The sequence below is a fragment of the Semicossyphus pulcher genome, unplaced genomic scaffold (assembly GCF_022749685.1).
Source record: "Semicossyphus pulcher isolate SPU_LCO1_2020_fin unplaced genomic scaffold, fSemPul1.0.p SCAF_11, whole genome shotgun sequence".
In the NCBI taxonomy this organism is placed as follows: Eukaryota; Metazoa; Chordata; class Actinopteri; order Labriformes; family Labridae; genus Semicossyphus; species Semicossyphus pulcher.
This window is the reverse complement of record NW_027211615.1, coordinates 26,697,414-26,719,714: the sequence shown is the minus strand read 5'-3', so window position 1 is coordinate 26,719,714 and position 22,301 is coordinate 26,697,414. Positions and strand designations below refer to the sequence as shown.

General features: G+C 41.4%; 2 protein-coding genes across 8 annotated transcripts in view; one reads left to right on the top strand and one right to left on the bottom strand.

Moving 5' to 3' along the window:
* The first annotated feature begins 1,988 nt into the window (after positions 1-1,988).
* On the top strand, positions 1,989-9,029 carry tdrd15 (tudor domain containing 15). Its single transcript, XM_069685189.1, has 4 exons — positions 1,989-2,020; positions 2,481-8,285; positions 8,485-8,628; positions 8,924-9,029. The coding sequence occupies exons 1-4, from the start codon at positions 1,989-1,991 to the stop codon at positions 9,027-9,029; spliced, it is 6,087 nt and encodes a 2,028-aa protein (XP_069541290.1).
* A 3,323-nt stretch (positions 9,030-12,352) lies between these two features.
* afdna (afadin, adherens junction formation factor a) overlaps positions 12,353-22,301 on the bottom strand; it is a 122,146-nt gene continuing 112,197 nt past the window's right edge. For 3 of the 7 annotated variants that reach the window (XM_069657323.1, XM_069657324.1, XM_069657326.1), the window contains 3 exons: positions 20,833-20,932; positions 14,485-14,569; positions 12,353-13,318 (listed from right to left, as the gene is read on the bottom strand). In XM_069657323.1, the coding sequence (XP_069513424.1) occupies positions 13,165-13,318; positions 14,485-14,569; positions 20,833-20,932 (339 nt within the window). In that variant the 3' untranslated portion in view covers positions 12,353-13,164. Of the gene's footprint in view, positions 13,319-14,484; positions 14,570-20,394; positions 20,933-22,301 lie in introns of all 7 variants that reach the window. The other 4 variants (XM_069657321.1, XM_069657322.1, XM_069657319.1 and 1 more) reach the window with 3 other exon arrangements.

Sequence of the window (22,301 nt, the reverse complement as noted above, 5' to 3'; positions counted from 1 at the left end):
ATTAAACGAGAGGTTTCTCCCCATTTTCTGACATTTTATTGACCAACAAAACGTTTCAATTTATTAAGAAAATAATCAACAGATTAATTGCAGACCTATTCAGGACTGCACCACACTATTCAGAATAATGCATCTATAAACAATTGGGGAGTTTTTTTCTGTTAAAATATTAATTAAGTTAATTAAACAATGAAAATGCTTCATATGTGTAAATCCTGTTTAAACCATAACTTAAAAGGCATGACCATAAGACAAAAATGTAATAAACAGAAATAAAAGTTAATAAACATACATTTCTAGTAAATTGACAGGCAACTATCATATTTGCATTATTGTAAAATAGACTGACACTAATACTGTATATTTGACGATAAACATGTATAACCTCGGACTTTTATTTTGTGGCGAAGAAACCGGAAGTCGCGGAAGACACATGTCACGGCATCCCGCGCTCCGCGTAAAGATTAACTGACAGGTCAACTACAGGAGGCAGAACAAAAGGTAAGAAACAGGTAGTTGTTGTCAGAAAGAAGTCAACAAATAACCGATACCACCAAAACGATGGTAATTACATATAAACGGCCGTTTAACGTTCCTGAAGTTAGCTTTAGCCTCGAACATTAGCATTAAGTCACGTGTTTAGCGCTTTGCTAGTTTTATTGGCGCCGAATGTAAACGTTTCACCGCCATGAAAACGTCTGCTGAGTCACTGTTAGTTAACCTGGACATCATCTTGTACACTGTGAATTTGGGGAGATGAGTGTTTAAACAAATGTATACTTTATAGAGTTTTACTTTTGGCGCTGTAATTTTAGTAAAATTGAAGCTAGCTGTGTTAGACGGCTATGTTGCTACAATCGAATAATCCCTGCACTGATTCGAGCTAGCAGCATTTGTGTTATGTCATTTTCATGACATATAAAGCTAGTCTATCAAGATTATTTAAATATAATTTATTTTTCATTTTAGAAATCAATTGTTGATTAATATTTTTCTATTAACTTGTGGAGGCTTCATTGTATGAGACCTTGGTAAATTGATAAGGCAGAGTCCTCATTACTTCTCCTCATGCCAGTGCAGCCAACGACCATATGTGGACTCAGACTGTGTGAAAGTGAAATTAAATTAAAAACTGTAAGGTCCAGGCAAGGTTGCAGGCTGTTAAACGCGACCTTTTTAAAAAAAATGATTTTACTGTTGTCATAGCAACCACCGACTCATTAGCTGTCATTAACCTAACCGTTATTTTGTAAACTGACAGATCTGTTACCATTTATTCTGGCCTGCTAAAATACTTAACTTTGTGTTCAATAGATTAGTTATATCAGCATTAAAAAATGGACAGGCAGAGGACACTTGCTCTGGCTTTGATGGAGGGTGAGAGGCTGTTCCCAAATACATTAAACACAGAGATCCGTGTGGGTACATGAGACCCTCAGAAAGAGGAAAGATCATGGCGAGAATCAGAGGCCTGCCTCTCCATTCATCTGACTGGACAATAATAGAAATGTATAGATATTTGACAAAGCTATGTATTGAAAAATACTGTACAAAAAACGAAGCTAAACGTAATCCTTGACCAGATATGCTCCTCTGTGGCCGTCTACAAGCCTTCATGACATGAAATATGACATTATGTTACCTATTTTGTGACCCAATAAAAGAAGATATTTAGCACAAGATATGTGGTTTTCACAAGTCTTCTCCATGCACATCTTTAGGCTATCATTATAATTTACCCCAATTATTTTTTCCTGTCACCAAAGTTGTGCCACTGCATAAAGTCAGATCATGTTTAAATAAAAATTAATTAATTAATTGTAAGTTTGAATAAAGTTAAGCATTGCCTAGTTATGGTGATTCAGGCTTAGTTTATGCTCTGAAGGATAACATCAATGCCGGTTTTGATCTTGTGAAAAATAAAAACTAAAAGATGTTTTTTCCCTTCAGGTTCTGTTTAGGAAGTGACCGTGACTGATGTTGATGCCATGCAGTCGGTGGTGGGCTCAGAACATCAAAAGTAAGTAGAACAATGTTGCTAAAGTAAAGTGATGCTGATCTTTACAGCTAAACAATTCAATAGCGTTATGATTTCACAAGTATCAACTTTACAGATTATTTTAGAATTGAGTAGAATAGTTTTTAGTGGAACACCATGTATCGCCCTACAGCCCCTTATTTTAAATAATTATCTTTTGTCCTTTCCTTTTGTATCTTATATTTCACTTTTAAATTGTTTGAGGATACATTAAATATTTTCTACATGTGTATGTCCACATCTGTGATGATGTCAAATAAGCTCAACTTGCTGGTAATTATGAGAGTTTTATGTTGAATGCTAATGATATCAGTAATGAATGAAGGGCTTATTTCGGACGAAGCACAGGCTTCATTTTGCCCTAAGCTTGGCTCTGATATACTCCTGGGGCATAAATGAATTAGGTTTTAAGGTTATAACTTTAAACCACTTGAATTTGCAGGTCTCAGAATTCTGCTCAATCTGCGCCATGTGCTCTTTGGCCAGTGGAGCTGAAGTTAACTCACTTGGACTGGAACCCTGAAGCAACCCTGATACACTTCCAGGGACAGTACCTTACCATTTGTGAACTTGACTACAACATATTGCAAGGAGAAATACAGAACATACCAAAGACAAAAGCTGCTGTGGATATTGGAGAGTTCTGTCTTGTGGAAGATTTGACTTCAGCACGCTGGTACAGAGGAAGAGTTCAGAACCGAAAAGAGGAGTTCTTTGATGTGTTCCTCATCGATCACGGAAACGTCTTGAGTGTCAACATCTCCCACATATCTTCCTGCTCAAACGACCTGTTCATCCTGCCTCCCAAGATTGTGTGTGGCTTTCTTGCAAATGTACTTCTGCTTCAAGGTTGTTCTCGTTCTGTAGTGGAGGACTACCTCATAAATCTGATTGGACAAAATGTCACAGGTTACATCCAAGCCTTCCTTCCCCATAAAGTGCTCTTATTGGAAGCCTCTGACATCAACAGCGACCTTGTCAGACATGGATTTGGGAGGCATGTGGACACAGATACTTTTCTCCTCTTGGTTGAGATGCTCACAGAGGTGCCACTCAAACAAAACATTGCGTCAGTTCCTGACTTACTCATTGAAAAGCCAAGGGCACAAGAATTTAGCTTTAAACCTTCTGGTTTGCAGGGACATGAACACATTCTGTCTTTCTGTGGACCTAGCTTGACTTGTGGGACACGGGCCAAAGTGCGTGTGACTGCTGCTATCAACCCTGGACTGTTTTACTGTCAGATGGCCAGTAAGGAAACAGATCTTTGGGAGATGTCAAGGAAGCTGGCTGATTTTTTTGAGTACAGTACCAAAGCACAGAATCAGAAGACCCCAGAAAACCTGGGTTTACTGTGCTCAGTCAGGGGCAAAGATGGAAAATGGTACAGAGGCTTTGTGAAGTTTCTCCCAGTCAACTCTCAAGTTAGAGTTTTGTTCATTGACTACGGATTCTTTGAATCTGTCAAAGTTGAGAATGTCCACAAGTTGCCATCAGATATCTATTCAACTCCCATCATGGCATTCCGATGCTCACTCTTGTGCCTCAGTGGTCAGGATGAGGCAGTCAAAACTCAGCAGTTGAGTTTTCTCAAAGCAGGCTTGCTTGGTAAGCTGTTGGATGTGGAGATCCAGAGTTTTGATGATGAACAGCATCTCTACTCAATCACAGTAATTGGTGCTGAAGATAATCATGTGAAGGAACCTGAGCTCATTCAAGAGATTCCTAAAATGAAGGTTGAGCCAGTTGAGACGGAGGAAATGTCCCTTCAGAGTAGCCATTTGTACTATGAGACAGTCATTGGCAAAACGTTGGATAAAACACTGGAAGCTGAAGAGGTGCAAGAAGATTCTGTTTTTGTAGGCTATGTCGAGTATGTTCAGAATCCGAACCACTTTTGGATCAGAACACAAAAACGCAATGAGGAGTTTGAAGAAATGATGTCAAAAATGGCAGATCACTTCAATCAAGTGAAGTTGGAAGAGGATGTACTGTTGAATCCAGAGCTTGGAACAATGTGCTGTGCTCTTTATGAGGAAGACATGCATTTCTATAGGGGTGTGGTGACGGACACTCTTGAGCATGGAGCTGAAGTTTTTTTTATCGATTTTGGCAACATTGAGAAAGTGCCACACATGTTGATCAAGAACGTACCTGAGACATTTGCTAACACACCAGCGTTTGCCTTTTGTTGTACACTTGTTAATGTTGTTCCTTCGGATGAAGTCTGGACGAGTGCCGCCTCTGACTTTTTCAAACAAGCTGTGTCAGACAAAGCCCTGCTAGTTCATGTTGTCAAAATGAGAAAAAACAAATTTGTTGTTGATCTCTATGAGTTGGGGAGTGAAAACAATCAAAGTATCACTGAGTTTCTGATCTCTTCAGAACAGGCTGAATACTGGAACAACATTTCCATAAAGCCAGTGGTGCATAAATCCACAGATGTGTCAGAAATAACAAGTTGCCCAAGATCAGAAGACACAAATGGAAATAATGAGCAATGGGAGGAGTGTGACAAGAAAGAGGAAAGAAGCAAAAAGGAAACTGAGAAGGCCCAAGCCTCTGCTAGTTACAAAGCTGTCAGCATCAAGCCAGGACGTGATTTTGCTGTGCGTTGCACTTACATCAACTCTCCATCAGATTTCTGGTGCCAGCCTCTAGACCAGGCTCAAGATTTGGAGGTTCTTATGGATAAAGTTCAGCAATATTACTCAACTCATTCAGTCCCCCTCAAATCAGGGGATTCATGTTGTGTTGCCAAGTCACCTCAAGATGGAAAATGGCACAGGGCATTCTTCATAGAAAAACACAAAGGTCATGCTAGAGTGATGTTAATTGACTCTGGCTGTACCATCCAAATCAAGGAGCACAATCTTCAGGCAATTATGCCAGAATTTGTTCATTTGGAAGGACAAGCTTTCAGGTGCAGCCTTTACAACGCGATTGAACCTGCTGATCCCAGGAACTCGGGGCATTGGAGTCCGGAGGTGTTTAAGTCAATCAAAGATTTTGTCCTCAACAGCAGCAGTGCCCTAAAATGCAAAGTAATCTCACTGTTGAATGTAAAAAACGTAGGGCTGTGCAATGTTGTGGACCTCTACAATGCACAAACCCAACAGAGCGTAACAAATTTTCTCTTGGAACAGAGCCTGGCAAGAAAAGTGACAATCTCAGCAAAACATCTGTCAACAGTGTTTCCTGAGTCTTTTGTCTATTCTTCGCATAATCTGAGTCCTGGAAAGGAAGAACAGGTCTTCATCACTCACGTGAGCAGTCACTGTGAGGTCTACTGCCACCTCGAGAGAAACGCTGAAAATGTTGAAGAGCTTGAAATGAAAATCTCAGAGGAGAGTGCGAAAATGATGCAAGCCAGTTCAAGAGCTGTTGTGAGCAAGCTGTGCCTGGCAAGATACTATGATGGCAAATGGTACAGGGGCTTGGCACGTCCTGTTCAGTCACTTCTGCATCTCAATGTGTTTTTTGTAGATTATGGAAACACAAACATATCAGAGAAAACCCATGTCATGTTTATCCCCAGAGACTCTGTTGATTTGTTGCACACACCCATGCAGGCTGTGAAATGTAGCCTTGCTTCAGTGTCCAAGGGAGAGCTCTATGCAGATGTCAAGGAATGGCTTGATGGTGCGATTTTCAACAAACAAGTAAGAGCTGTCATAGTCGGAAAGAATGAAGATGGTTCATTTGATGTTGAACTGTTTGATGGAGATGTTAACATCAATGAAAAGGTAAATGAGCTCATTCTCAGTCTTTTGCCTAAACCAAATAAAGTTGTGAGTTTTGACATAATCGGCACAACAAGGAAACCTAAAACTCCCAAAACAAGCTACACAAAGACTTCAGTTCAGTGCATGAATCAACTTAAAAGGCAGTCCTCAAGTTCTCTCACATCGAAGGCCCACAGAGGCTTTCAAGTCCAGAGTGCAACCAACAAAAAGACACAAAACACAAAAAACTTGGTTCATGTGATGAAACAGCACAAGAACACAAAAGTCAAAGAAGAGAATCAGGGCAATACCAGTAATTATGTCCGTCAGGAATCCTCTCAAGTAAAGGAACAAACAGAGCACCTTGGTACAAACCCAAAGTCCAAACATTCACAATTAACAGAAAAAACAGATATTCCACAGCTTTCGTGTTTGCCTGACATGAAAGTGAGTGCTGGTTTCAGGGCAAAGTGTTTTGTCAGCCATGTTGACTCAGTCAACAGTTTTTTCCTTCAACTGTCAGCAGATGAACCTGCCATCTTGAAAATGGGTGAAGATCTCAACTCAAGTGCCCTCAGAGATTCGTTGAAGACTGTCACATCTTTGAGAATCAATGACCTTGCTCTGGCTGAGTACGAGGAAGATGGTGGTCTGTATCGTGCTGCTGTGATGGACTACGAAGGAAGTTCCCATCTCAGAGTTGAGTTTGTGGACTATGGAAACTCAGCAGTCATTGGGAAAGAGAAGATCTACTCCATACCAAAAGAATATCTGTGTCAGCCAAGATTCAGCATATCATGCTCCTTGTTGGACACAAATATATACCAAAACGATCGTTCTTTCACTGATGCTGTAATGGAGAAGCCTCTCTTGGTTGATTTTGTCTGTCAATATGGAACTCAGTGGAAAGTCAAGGTTGCAATTCTCATAGGAGCAGTTGGTCCTCCAGCTGTACTTGAAGCTGTTGCTGAAAGCAGTTCTGAAACCGAAAAGGAGGTGGAGGTGTTGGCGAGTTCTTCTGAAATAGAAGAGAGAGAGGGATCCTGGGAACAGAACCACTTGAGAAAATCTGTGAGCAAGAATGAAATCGAATCGGAAAGAATGACTGCAGATTGTGAAAACCTGACACGGAAACCACCACCTGTCACACTGACACCCAAAGTGAAGGTAACCTGCAGAGACAACGAAAGAACACCCATCAGAAACAAGAGTGATTCTAACAAGACTCAAAGGAAAAGCACCTCAGAATCCTCCGTCAAAGCCAAGAGTGATTGGGCTGATGCAGTCATACCCAAGACTATTCAAGCTCAAGACACTAAGAATGGTGCAATTTTGTCAGTTTTGGGTAACGGCAATTTTTACGTCAGACTAAATAGGGCCAGGAAACTGCTTGCTGCATTTGAGAGTTACATAGCTGACAACCTATACAAGTGTGAGATGGTGACTGAAAAGGATGTAAAACAAGGTCTCAAGTGCTTAGTTCAGGCCGATAAAGACAGCCATTGGCACAGGGCTGTTGTTCAACAAGTAGGCCCAAAGAAGTGCCAGGTCCTCCTCGTGGATCATGGAATAAGTGAAGAAATTTCAAGTGGCTCAATCCGACGACTGTGCAGTGACCTGGCAAATATCCAAAACCTTGCAGTTTTGTGCAAGATGAACCTTCCTGGTTCAAGTGAGGGAGGGGGTGTTAACAAATTGTGGTCTGACACTCTAAAACCAATGATAGGAAAAGAAGTCAAACTGGTCTTTGTCTGTTATTCAGAAGTTGATCAACTTTGGATCGTTGAGATAGTCACGAATGGACAGTTCCTCGTTTGTCAAATCCCAACCTCTCTGCAGCAGAATGAGGAGATGATTCCTTCAGCCAGTGGAATCCGAAGTGAGACAAAAGAGCTAAAATTGGACCTGGACACAGGCCCTCGTCAGCAGCTGGTCTTTGCTCCTATTGATACCGACAAAGCATACTCTGGCTTTGCTGCAGCAGTGACGACTCCCTTCGAGTTTTGTGTCGTTCTGGAAGACTTGCTTCTTGTTATGAACAAAGTGTCCTTAATGTTGGACGACCCTGGGCAGTTATCTCCTCTCCCTGAAGCCCACCTTGTTCCCGGCACCTGCTGCCTGATAAAATTGGAGTCTAAGAAAAAGTTGTGCAGGGCTGAAATAGTACACGCAGACACCACAGCACTTCTAAACCTTGTAGATTACGGCCATTATGAATGCATACCATACGACGACTTCGCTAAGCTAAAGAGGCTTCCGGAAGAGATATCAAACCTCCCCAAGGTGACATACCCCTGCATCCTGAGAGGGGTGAAGCCGGACAGAGTGAATGGGCAGTGGACTGATGAGGCAGCGGTCTTCTTCCAGCAGTGTTTGTACCAGAAGAACCTCAAGATCTTCTTCAGAGAGTTTGTGTCAAACACACACTGGAAGGTGGACATCCTGGCTGACAGCATCCACGTTGCCAAGGAGCTGGTTGATGCTGGACACGGCAGTTATATCGACGTCATGCTAGGACTGAGGTATGTTCTCAAGCTCTCTTTATATTCATAAAAAACTATCATTTTGAATTTCTTTAACAGGAAAGACTCAACAGAATCTCAAAAATAATTTAAATAAATGAGAAATTAAGTAGTTCTTTGGTGTCTTACCATTTTGCACCAAGTGTTACTCTCCATTTTTCACCAAAAGCAAATCTTACCTCATTTCTGATCCATTCAGGTTTCAGGAACAGAGCCTCTGTAGCCCTTATAGCCCCGACTGTGAGGAAGAGCGTGTCCCAGAAGATGAAGCCTCTGATGGGAAGGCTGATCTTTCTGTTGAGTCTACTGATGAAGCAGATGGGAAGATGCCTCCAAGTGTTGGGTCTGAATCAAGACAATGTATGAATAACTTTAATACATTTTCAAATCTGACACTTACACATGAACCCACATCTTAAGAAAAGACAGACAAAAACTACACATACAGTAAAGTTACATTTCTTTTCTTTTGTTAATGTCAATAAAACGTTTGATTCGCTAAATATGTATTTTGTTCTATATTGACATGAACTAAAACCTGCCTGAAAGTTTATCTGATTCAAAATCAGCAGCTTGATTTGGAAAATGTTTCGTACAGCACAGTCCTTTTCATTTTGTCTCGCTCTGTTGTGTTACAGGTGTTCTGATGTGAAGGTGGTCTGCTTGAATGTTGTCAATGAGCAGCGGGGCCCTGCAGGAGGTTTACCAGATGCAGCGATTCCCTCTCACCCAGCGTCTGATTAATTCAAGTGAAATGCTGCTTGTTGTATTATTTGGCTCTTCACTATGAGCGCGATAGCTGCCAAAAAGGATTTATTACATTTCAGATTTATCAGTATTCCCTTTAATCAACCTGTAAATATATAATGTATTTGTCATTTTTATAGTGAAACTGATTTTTCGTTCTTTTTTTACATACCTTTGTGTTGCCACCATGTTGTTTTCCTAACAAAACAAAAAAAATCTGGGTTAATGAACGGTTCAAATAAGTTGTAATAAGATTTGAATTAGGTGTTCTCTTATTGGGCACATATGTTGATGATTGTTCATTTCAATTTTGTGAATTTATTTGAAATAGTTCAGAGTGCTTTATGTTAAAGAATATTAAGTTCACAAGAACAGTTGCAGTTACGATAAGGTGAAGAAAATATAAAGTAGCCAAGCAGAATTTTTTTTTTTTTATTGAACATTTTATAGGAATTTGTGTCTCATTTGTTGGTTTTGAGTTTAAGTGCCATTAAAGCTTGGTTTGAACTTTTTATAAGTGCCTTGTGCAGAACAATTTTGAGTTGTGAGGCAACATTAAATCTCTATTCATATACCTACTGTGTTCTTTTGTTTAGTAGTGGGACAAGGATCCATCAAGGATATACGATAACTGAAATACAGAAAGTATTTGTTTGTATAAAAGCGACTTTAATCCCAGGTAAAGGTAGATCACAAATACAGTACTGAAAAGAGCCCTACAGAAATGCCAGTTCACTCTCTACCACTCGATGGCGCTGTTGAGCTAAGAATGACCACTAAACCTACCGAACCAGTATTTAGTTGCGAGAGAAATAGATACGGCCATCAAACCATGAAAAAAGCTGAGTCACCATAACTATTAAAGCTGTTTAATATCTTTTTTTAGTGTTTTTGTTACCATATGGCTCACAAAGCATACAGCTTTTCCCTAAAAATGCCTTTAAACAGCTTGCAGGTGTTTTAATACAAACTGTGCTCTGTTCTTCAGCAAAGTCAGTGATTCATTTAATATATGAAGAACAAAAACGTTACAATTACTGAGGTTTTGGATTAAAGATGAATAAATATCTCCTAATATATATTTGCTATGAAAAAGCAAAGAAAAATAGAGAAGCAAATAGATACGGTGCATGCTTTCATTCTCTTTACCTAATATTCACTCATACAAATACGCCTGAATACACCCAAATATATGTATAATGTTGAGGGGATTCATACAGGGAATATGTACCTAAGTTGTGAATGGTACAAGCCGTTGCAGGTTTTCATGAAGAAAAAGGTTTTTGTCAGAAGTGGGATTCGCACCCACGCCTCCAGGGGAGACTGCGACCTGACACATACTACAGTGCTTCCGCTAGGGTAATAATAAAGTCAACTGTATTTTCATGTATAACATCCGATTTTATTTTGATATTTTATCCAAAACGCCCACACTTCCGGCACTACACAGAGTTCGTTACGTGCTAGAACTCAAATGAGGATGCGTTCTAACGGCCCAATGTAAACTTCTCCCGCCATGTCATAAAATAAGATCGTTATGGTCCTTGCAACGCATTTAGTTATTTAAAAAGAGGACTTTTCACGAGCATTTTTGCCTTTCATTAAATAGTGACAGCTGAACAGAGACAACAAAGCCAGATAAGAGAGACAGGATGAGATGCAACAGAGCGCTCGTGCTGGAATCGAGCCTCTGCGGAAGGTCTCGAGAAGTAAGAAAACTTTGAGCAGCACCTCCGGTTACAGACTTTCAACTTAATGGTCTGCACGTGCTTTCGAGCATTAACGATTTTAAAAGGTGTGATGAAGGGAAATAAGACAAGAAAAAGTAACCGTCACTTAAGACACTGAAGTAGCTCAAAAGCGAATCAGTTGAATAGTTTAAATAGCTTACCAATGTAAACTTACGTCGTAATTAGCTAAATGTGGCAACACCCAAGTATAAAAACACTGCAATCAAGTAAAAGTCTAGTATTGAAACTTTTCTTTCATACAAAATGATGAGTATGTATAGAAAATATTCATTGAGGATATTACGGGGTCAGTATAGTTTATTGCATTTACACGTCAGTGGTATATTGATGAATTTGGGGCTAATTTAACTCCTTTATACACAACAGAATAGTTCAATTACAGTGTTTATATATTAATTTTAACCTGACAAGTTAAGGGTAAGTATTTCAACTCAAATGTAATGGAGAATTGTAGAATAGAGCTACTCAATTATGGTACAAATGACAAAGTGTGAAGAAATAACTGCAGTTATGTAGCTAATAAAACTACTCGGCCCATTTACAAACGCAATGGAAATTCTGAAAGCAAACTTATTGCAATGACCAATACAAACACCACACTTCCAGCCTGTACTGTTGAAAAATCAGTATTTATTAATGATTTACAAAAGGCTAAACATGAAATCATTTAAATGATTCAGTTCATTTTGAAACCTAAAAAGGATTTGTTGTTGTTGTTGTTGTTGTTGTGGGGGGAGAGGAGACACGTTTGTCGTGTGTTTACAGGTCAGTTATTATAACAGCGTCTTATCTCATCATGTAGAATCTGTTTCAGTGGAGGCTCCTGGAGAGAGAAACAAAATAAATCCACACACAGGATGGAGTCATTAAACAAACTGCAGAAGAGAGATACATTTGAAACTTCACTAATTATTTTCTTTGAGAACTTGAGGGGGGACACACCAGGGTCTGAAGTGCGTTCCTTTCCTACATCGGCAGAGCAGCAGTCATGGTGAAGATGTTTGTAAATTGCGTGTATATATATTTGTACAACCACAATTGTGTTATATTGACTCCATCTGCATCTCCCTTCACTACAGCTGGTGTAAAAAAAACACTTTTTTCTGCGTCTAACAGAAAAGCACAGATTATTATTACCACAGTACGAGAGGTCCCAAATGTAATCCACTTCTCAAAACAGTTTGCAGACACACATTTAATATTAAAACAAGTTTTTGTGCAAGTATGTTTTTTCCACAAGGTTTGAAATAAATATCTGTAAAGCAAACTAGGACTTAAAGAGTAGTTTTTGTTTTTTTTTATTGTGAAAACCAACATTGATCACATTGAGTGAGTGAAAGAAATCCTTTTTTCTGACTTAAATTTAGGGAACAATCAGTCAAATTAATCTCACACAACTCTGCAAAAATGACTATTAGATTTAAAAAAAGTAAAATCAAAGTTACCTCACGTGGGGGCGAAACATTTAAAAATTTTAACTCCACTGACAGCGGGGAGACAGTCCAGTTTTAGCAGAACTTCCTGTTGGATTATCTGTTAAATCACATTAGTTTTGCAGTTTTTTAGTAGCCTGGCAGGTTTCTACAGTAGTAAAAGAGTGAGACAGTTGTGGACCCGAATATTTACAGTAATGTTGTGCACTTAAAGATCCTTCTCTGGACTGTTCGATCCTCCTCCGGAGAATCTTTCAGAGTTCATCTAAAACATCACAAAAAAAAAAAAAAAAAATTCCCATGCTTTCTTGCTACGGAATGAAATAACAGTGTTTCCACTCAGAGAATTTAATTTTTAAAAAACAAAAAAATAAAATAAAGATTGGTCTGGAGCTCAACCGTGGGCGATTCTGCTGGCGTGAAGGAATTAAAACTGTGAAAACAACATGATGCAGAAAAGAAGAGCATAAAATAACGCCGTAAAATTGTTCATATTTCAGTGAGCTATTTAAAAAAAAAAAATTAAAATGAGAATAAAACTATCTCCATCCCCTCGCCCCAAGAACCATTTTATAAACAAAAATATATCCCCCTTTGTCGTGTGATTCTCAAATTCTCACTAGATACAATTAAAACTTTTTTACAGTGCTTTATCAGTATATATCTTTGACAGACCTTAACGAGGGGAAGAAAATTTAAGCCATAAATGTCTCTCCTATTGCAACGATATAGCTACGTCGAAAAAAAGTGAGTGGTCCAGTTATTCATTGATTAAAACAAAAAAAATAAAAGCGGGAAAAAAAAAACACAAACAGGAGGAGACGGTCAGTGGTTGGAAAAGCGAGCGCCGGCCCTCTCGACCCGGTTTGTCCCAGGAGCACCTTAATGTCACCGCCGTGATGTCGTCGCTGTTAAGGTGGCGCTGGGACAGAGAAAGGCTCGGGTCTACTACTTGGTGTTGAGCTCGTTCTCCAGCTCCATGAGTTTGCGAGAAGCTTTGACCTTGTTGGAAACCTCCTTCCCCTGAGAGAAGAGACGCTGGCGCTCCTTGAAGGTCAGATTTTCCGGAGGGCCGCTGGGGTTCGAGTTCTCCTGCTCCTGACTGCAACACACACGACAGACACAGAAGCAGGAAGTTATAAACCAAACCAATTAAAAGGTTTATTTATATCCTCCTTTTTTGATTTGTTTAAAAGGTGCTATATCAATAAAGTGTGATTTTACAACAGACAGACATGTAAGTTAGAGACCCTTTTATGCTCCATGAGATGGGAGACTATATTTGTGGCGTTGAATGACTGAGATTTGGCCCCTCCTCGCATGACCGATGCCGAGCATCCATTACAAACAGCAACCTCGCTGTCAGTTTGGAAACTTGAAAAAGCTGCCATACTGCAGACATCTTGCACCCTTCTGCGTGCTCGACGGAAGAGGCGTGATGCACGCAGTGAGCGCACACACTCGCACCGAGAATTTAAGCATAATTAAAGCGTTTTATCGGCAGAAAAATAACGATGCCGATAACGTGACGATTATGTCATGCATCCCCAATTGTGATGTCACAAACCTAAGGAGCCAATCCTGTTAATGGATGAGGTGACGCTATGCATATCATTATGTGCAACCTATGGCAACCACTTCCGGGATGCGCGAGCCAGCTGTAACCGTCATCGTAAATTTTGCAAACTCACTACTGACGTTAACGTTACTACTACTAATTACTTCATTTCAAGCTAGCCAGTTGCCACTAAACGACGGCAGAGACGTGTTTTGTTTCGTGACAGAGGGGGCGGTTGGAAATCTGCATAGTGGGCGGGGCCTATGCAGAATTTTTAATGAGGGAGAAGGAGGAGATGCCTTCGGAGGATTTTTACAAGGTAATTAAACTTAGAGAAAACATATCAGACACAATTTATTATTTCAAGAAGAGCATTTTATGTGTCTTAAACATGACTGCGGCTGCTCTTTAAAAATATGGAACTGGTAATAAATAAATAGATAAATATCTATCTAGCATCTTAAACACAGAAAAGTATTCAAGCTGCACAAAAGCTAAAAAAATGACCTGTAATAAATAAAGTAGAAGTCCTGCACTGATGCTATTTCAGTACATTTAGAATAATAACAGGAAAGGTGTTAAAAGCATCTACTATAGAAAATGTGCCCTGTGGTTTTTATACTATACAGTATTACACCATCATTAGTTTGAACTCATGTAGTAGCAGGATTTTATTTATGCTGCTGAATTAGAAGCAGAAGACTCCTCACCTCTTCGTCCATTTGTCTCGCGGGTCCTTGTAGACTTCTCCTGATCCTACAACTCCTGCTGAGTTTCCAGTGTACGAGTTATATCCTGCACCAGGTTCAGGGGTCACACAGCAGACAGACAAAGCAGTAACAGTTAGCATCGTTTATACAAACAGCTGTTATTATCTGCAAACATCTGAGACAGAAGCTGCTGGGTCATGGCTGTCAGGATCTCTGGTACCTGTCCCCGATTACTCCCGTAACTAATAAGTAGTTTTAATCTCACAGAAAAACAGAAGCATTATTTCCCCTTTAACAGCATCCTTGATAAACCAGAGACCCTGGCGGCCAGTACCCCAGCAGCTTCTCTGGTCGACATCACTTCATTTCCCACAGACCAGCCTGAGCAGGAGGAAGGAAGAGAGGGAACGAGCATTAGGCAGAAACAGTCAGATCTCATCGAGGTACGGCAGCGAGCCGAGAGAAGAGAAAGAGGGAGCGTTAAAAAGCTGTTAAAGGGCCATTCCAAAGCAGCGGAAATGGTCTGTGGACGTGTGGGTGGGATCTGAGGCCACGTCACCATCGAACTCATGCTGAGCAAACAAAAATATAACACGAGGTAAATGGGAATACATTTAAAGAACTTCAGTCGTTTTGGAATCTAGAGGTTTTAAAAATAGACCTAAAAAAGTCTCCTGGGTGATAAAAGGCCAAGTTAAAGCCTGTGGAACTAACATGAGGATGGTGACCCGACCTTTGACCCCACAGCAGACATTAATCAGTTGGTTCATGTGTCCTTGTGTCTTTCCAAAGTTGAGACATGTCCAGCCAAAAGCCGGACGTTGCCAGGGCTGAATCTACCTGAGCTGGTTAAACTACGTGACCCAGATGTCTGCAGGTTTTTATTCCCAACAAGCTGATTTCAGGTGATAAATCTTCATATTACACAGGATGCTATGTTCCTCTTACTGTCAGCAACCCCTATTAAAAAGACACCCTACACCTACATGAACAAGTACTATCTGTGTGTGAAAAGCCTACGATATGGACCATGATGCCACTGATATGTTAAAAAATGACGGCGTCCACAGAGCATGCTCAGTGAAGCTGGTTTTGAGCGTTTGCATTAGAGAAGCTGATATGACTGACTCATCTCATTTCATTGGCCTAAATCGATTAAATCCTGATAACACAAAAAGTAATTAGTCTTCCTAAGATAAATCTAAGGATCATCATCAACGAATCCGCCGGACTTTTTCAGGATTAATTTAGGAACACTTCCGGTGTCGTCCCCGGCGGCAGCCTGCTACAGTCACTTCTCAATATGTGGCTGTATTATATTTATTACCATGTGCAAAAATACTTTTCTATATGAGGCTAAATTGTGTTCATTATGTGCAATAATATTTTTCTGGTCATATTTATATTTGTATTCATGTTGATACTTATTTTTATTTTAAGTACCATGTGCAGCATCAGGAGCAATATAATATTTTCTTAATAACTCATAATCTTGTGCAACAGAAACTCTCACTTCTGCCTACTTTCATAGATGACTATAGTATTTTTTTTTCTTTAAGGCTCTTTTACATTCTACATTTTATATTCTCACTTATATTTGAGCTGTTTGCATTTTGTATTATTTGCATTGTAGTGTATTTTTGGAGCTATTTGGCACTGCACTTTCCTTCAGGATTAATAAAGTTTTATCTTATTTTATAAATTATTTAGTCTATAAAATGATTTTGAAATTACGCATTACAATTTCCCAAAGCTGAGGCCTTTAAATGATAAAGAAAAGCAGCAGAATCTGACTTTTAAAAAGCTGGAACAAGCGGATGTTCGACATTTTTGTTTGAAAAATAACTAAAGCTATTCATTGATTTAGAAAACGGGTCAATTTGTGTCACCTGACCTTACAATAAGAAAAAGAAGCTGAAAACTGGTTGTTAATCGGATTTGCTGACAGACAGAAAAATACCAGATTTTACATCAGCGGAAATTTGTTTCTAACAACCAGGAACTATTGTGTGTTTTGGATTAGGAGAATAAAACCCTACAGACTGTCTTTAGGGACAATAATTTACACCAAAGGCTTAGAGGGAACACGTAATCCCAACACTTAAGTAGAGTTCTCTTTAAAGTGGTTGAAATCAAACCAGATAACAGCAGGTATTGACCCAAGAAGAACCCAGGACTTAGACATCAAACTCTGGTTGTCATTCAAAGAACACAACTTGGGAGTCCAAATGCGTGTTGGTTTTGTTTCAGATGTAATGAAGGGGGGTTTGGTAAAGTTCAAAAACAGACACAGGGTGTGAACCCAGTCCGATTCATCCAGCTGGCAGCTCCCTGAGCGCGTTCTTTTGTGTTTTATAACACAAAAGCAGAGAGAGAGATCTGAAGCGAAGTTTGGGACGCGATCAAGCCAGGTCCTTCTTCAGCCTCAGACCACATGAACACAAAGTGGCAGAGAACAAAGTAACCGCAGAGAAACAAGCAACGTTCAAGGCCAAACGCATTCCTCTGAGGAGCCAGAAGAGATGGAAAATTATACTTCTGGCACTGCCGAGGAAAATTCTTTATGTTAGCGAAAATAAAATCATCCCCTGGCTTTTTAGGGAATCTTTAATGTTGTAAAAGTTTCTCTTTTTCTCTTGGAGGCAAATGGAGTCTAAAAACTCTTTCATTGTTTCTCTGTACCAGAGAGAAGAGGCAACATCGTTATAAAAGTCAGACTCGAGCGTTCGGAGCTGCCAGCTGTTTAAATCGTTCACAATAAAAACATTTCAAGATTCATTCATCAGGGAAGCCAGAGACTCAGGTGCCGTTTGGTCACCTGAACCTGCCGCAATGCCCTGTGGGAGTTGTAGTCAGGTTTAGTAAAGCTGCAGCGTTAGACAGCAGCACAGCTACAGCAAAGACACAGACTGACAGGCAGAGGTGACAGAACAGAAACAGGCAGAGGACAAAGCACATACAAGGAGTCAAAATTAAGCTCTTTGGGAAGGCAGATTAACAGACAGACGCACAGAGACAGGCAGAGTGAGGAAAAGGAAGCAAACGTAAGAATTAAGTAAAGACAGCAGCCTGGTGGAAGCTACGCACAGGCAGTAAAAAGCAATAGACATCAAGCCGGTTACTGGGGTGAGCTGCTGGCAGCCAGAGTGCAGTGTGGTGTGTTTAGGATGCATGTGTGAGGTGAAACATGCAGATTTATATCCGTGAGGGAGGTGGGGGTGGTTGGGTGGGTTGGGTCGGGTAGGTGAGGGTAGGTGGTGGGACGTTAGTGGGATCTGATTTGAGTGAAAGTGCAACACAAAGTTCTCCATGAGGTCCTGGATGTGTTTGAGTGTTCAATAGGCAGCAGCAGGGATGGAGGAGGTTTATTTTGAAGGTGTGGGCAGCCGTTTCCTGGACCTCAGGTGGTGATGTCATTCAGAATGTGCTGCATTCAAGGCTCGCTTTGTCTGTGGACGTTCAAACGGTCACTCCTGCTCTGTATTGCGTGACATTTTCTGCACAAGTTCCTGTTCTGTTTCTGCTACCTTACTCTAAAGCCAAAGGTTTCAATTCTTAAAGGGGGGTATTACGCTAATTTCAAGCTTCATATTTTCCTCTGTGATACCTGTGGTGTAGCTTAGCATAAAAAACTACAAGTTTCTCACACTGGTGCTCTGTGCAGGCCCTCATACAGCCTCTGCCTGAAACGACTCTGTCCCTTTAAGAAACCCCACCCCTACAAGCCCACTTTCTTCTGATTGGCCAGTTGAGGCTGCACTTCGTGACGTCACAAAGTGCAGCATGTTGAAAAAACAGTGCGAAACCTGGCGTTCACTGCAGACTGAGCTGAGAAGCCTGGGGATAACTCAAACATACTTTTACAAGGGATGCACAATTTTATTGGCACATTATCGGTATCTGCAGATAATGGCTTGAAAATGACATATCAGCATTGTCAGATATGTCATTTTTCTGCCGATATATTCCGCTGATAAAACGCTTTAATTATGCAGAAATACTTGATGATTCCCTAAAAAAGCTTGACGTAATGCTACGACATTAACTCGGCGCGAGGAAGGGTGCAAGATGTCTACGGTATGGCAGTTTTTGGCCTCTACAATAAGAGTAGGCATGATATCAAATCCACTACAGGGGAGACTTAATGTTCTCTGCAATTAGGTGGAAAAAAAGATGTGCCTAATATATCTGTATCGAAATCGGCAATCAGCAAAAAGGGTTGGAAAATATTGGCATATGGGCAAAAAATCTAAATATCGTGCATGCCTAGCTTTTACCTACAGATTTGAAACTTCACCCACGTTTAGTCTGGACATCCAACATTGTCTTAAAATGTGAAACAGCATAATACCCCCTCTTTAAATGTGTTGAAACAGAAGCAGCTGTACAAGAAATTAGCTTAAAAAAAGGCAATAGTTTGACTTCAGGATTTGAGATCATAGACGAGATCTGCTCGAATAATGTAAGAATCAGAGGCGACATCTGATGCCAGCTTTTGGTACTTTTGAGGTGTGATACCTGTCTGTAATTAACACAGGTTGCATGTTAATCAACTGGGGGAAGTTTAAGAGCATTTTTAAAATCTGATAAACATTTAAGGGCCTAAAAAAGTAAAGAAAATGTGTTTTTTCTGATTGTCAATCATCTTACAACTCCTTACTTTTACTCTGCGATGTTTACGTGGGTTTGCGTCTTCCTGGTTAAATGTCTTACTACTTATTACTGAAAGGAAACTTAAGTCTTCCACTTCTGTCTTCAACAGACAAGAAACAAAGTTATACCGCTCTACACAGAAAGGATGTCTGAGGTAAAATCACGGTGGGATATTTTGGGAGGGAAAAACATCCACACAGCTGCCAACTGACTGCAGCTTGACCTCTCTACTGTTAGATATCGCTTCCCAACAATGAGGCCTTTTGAAGAGAAGATGTGATACATATCTTGTCTAAATATTTGACAAGGATAAACCAAGAAAAACACAGCTGAAGTCTGTTTAATATTTGATCTACGCTTTTAACCTCATGATACGTTAGTTGTGGCCCGAGCACGACCTTTAAAATCTTGAATAAAAGCAGCTGGGATGTTTAACGGCCACAAGGGGGCGCTGCGAGTTACACAGAAGATGTCCACGAGGAGCCTTTTAAACGTCCACAGACAGAGCGGAGGCCTCTCGCTCATCACACTGCTGCTGTGTGAACTTTGTCATGTATGTTGATGGAATGAGCTTTCTGATGGAGTGGATTGATGGGCGTGTGAAGCCAATGGTGTGTCTCCTTCCCTTTAAAGCCAACACCGCTAAGCAGAGCCACGGGGCAGGAAGGGGGGGCAGGCGGGCAGGCAGACTGACGGCTGGCCTCGACACCCCCCCCCCTCCCCTCGTTTCCCAAGCAGCAACAGACCAGACACAAAGGAGGCGGCGAGCGACAACACCAACAGTACTATGATTGGCTCTGATGGGTCTCAATCTGCAGCAAAAAAGTGGGTGGCGTGATTATCGATTGCTTTTTTCTGTTTTCTTGTGCTGATCGAAGGGGAGGTTGTGATTTGGAGGAAGATGAGGAGGAGAAAAAAATTACTGAGGACAAGAGGTGTTCAAAACAAACCAACATAAAAAAATACAAATACAGTCTGATTGGCTCGAGGAGAGGGGGAATTTTCACATGTAAAATAACGAACATAAGGTGACGATGAAGGGACGGACTGAAAAATTTTGGACAAACATGTAAAGAAGGAAAAAGTAGACGGTGGAAATGAAAAGGCAGAACGCCTTTCTACTGAAAAACAAGGTAAAAAATCAACACTCTAAACTAAGAAGGTAGAAAACGAAGAGATGAGTGAATGAGAGGGAGGTGCGGGAGCTGTAGGGGCGCTGTGGCGAGCCTGCCTCCTCTCTCCTCTCTCTGAGTCTACCTTTAAAGCCTCCGGGGGGCATGGAGCTGGGTTTGGCAGGAAGAGGGGGACCTGTACTGTTGGAGTTGTTGAATGGCGGCTGGAACGAGCCAGATAGGAAGATGCCGTCAGAAAGAGGGCGGGGCTTGCGCGCAGTGGGCGGCGGCTGAGGCCTGCCGTGATTGGGCGAGGCGGAGGCCGGGAGGTCGCCGTACGACTTCCGGGTGGCCGACAGCTTGACCTGACCTGATTGGCTGCCGCCGCCGCCACTCCCTGCGTCCTCATCTTCTTCCTCGTCGCCCGCGTAGGAGACGAACTTGGCGGTGTAGAGCGTGTCGGGGGAGGTGACCTGGGTTTTGAGGTAGGAGGTGTTTCTCTGTGGGGGGGGCGGGGGGGTGTTAGTAGGGTTGTGGGGGGCGGGGGGTTGGTAGTCCCGGGGCAGCGGGGGCCGATACAGACCGGCCGGCTCGTCAGGCGTCAGCAGCTTTCTCTCGGCCTCCTCGTGCTGCCGGCGCCGCTCGGCCTCCAGGCGAGTGTAGTACTCCTCCTCCTGTCTCCTCTGGGGGAGGGACAACCTGTTAGTAAGCTCCGCTCTCATTGGCTCTCACCTCAGCAATGGACACCAACTGGCTAATCAGCTAGAGATACATCTGGGGATCTATTTAACTACTCTACCAACTCCACGACCCTGCTTCTACTAACCACGTCTGTAAGGACACCTGTCCAACAAGACTCTTCAGTGCTACTAACCACGTCTGTAAGGACACCTGTCCAGCAAGACTCTTCAGTGCTAACTGGATCTGCTCTAACTGGACTGGTGCATCCAACTGCTCCTCCTCCACTTGACCGGATTTTGTATAGACCCAAATAAATAATAGAACCTTGCCATTTTATTGCGTATCTAAGCTGTGTTCAGACCAAAAGCGAAGGGAAGTGAGGCTGCAGAGTTGCTTGTGCTGGTTTAACACAATTTATAAATATTAAGATTTGTTGGAAAACCAACCAGGAAATGTATCAAAACGTCACAGCTACTTGAAGTTGGCCAGCGCCCATTTCGATAACCTGCTAGCTACAATCAGAACCAGGATGTCTCAGATGGACCACAACGATTGGCACTCAATTCCAGCTTGAGAGTGCTGTCCATCTACCTCCGACGAGTGTCAGTTTCAGTATATCTATCAGGTCACATGTGGGCTGCAATCTGACAAACTACAGGGGTATGAATCCAAATTAAACAGATTCTGCTGCAATTTAATTGCAATAAAAACCAGTCGAAAGGAAGCCGAAATAATGTCATGATGCAGATTTGAATAAGGGAGAAATTTCAGCTTTGTCAGGTTCGTCCACGAGACGAGACAACCAAACAACTTTTAAAATGCTTGTTTTTTAAATGGGGTTCTGAGTGACCGCTTCTGATGCAATCTCAGGACGTCAGGAGATCCTCAAAACTCTTGCTCCTATTCCTGTCTCTGCATTTATTTGGTATGTAATCATGCCTTTACTTTTGGTCTGAACCCACCTTAAATCTAATACTTTTACAGGTACATTCAACTGTTTTCAATTAACCCAACCGAAGACCACTTTAAACTGGTCTAAGAGCTCCACCAATCTGACAAGATGACAAGAAGAAGAACCTTTTCTAACTGGTTCACACCACCTAAAACCTCATCTTGGCAGCTGCCTCTGGCCTAACAGTAAACCAGCCGTGCTTCCTGGACCACCCTGTCTCCACCATCTCCCCTTCCCTCAACACAGTGTGTATGAGAACTATGTGTCCATATGTGCCTCTGCTCTCTGTGTGTCCTCAGTTTACACTTTAACGGTCTGTGGGTAGTTTTTTTGATTCGAGCCCACCCTGACTCGGCTCTGGTATCTACACTCCAGGGAGCGATCTGTGATGTTACACATGAATCTACGCTGCAGGAATG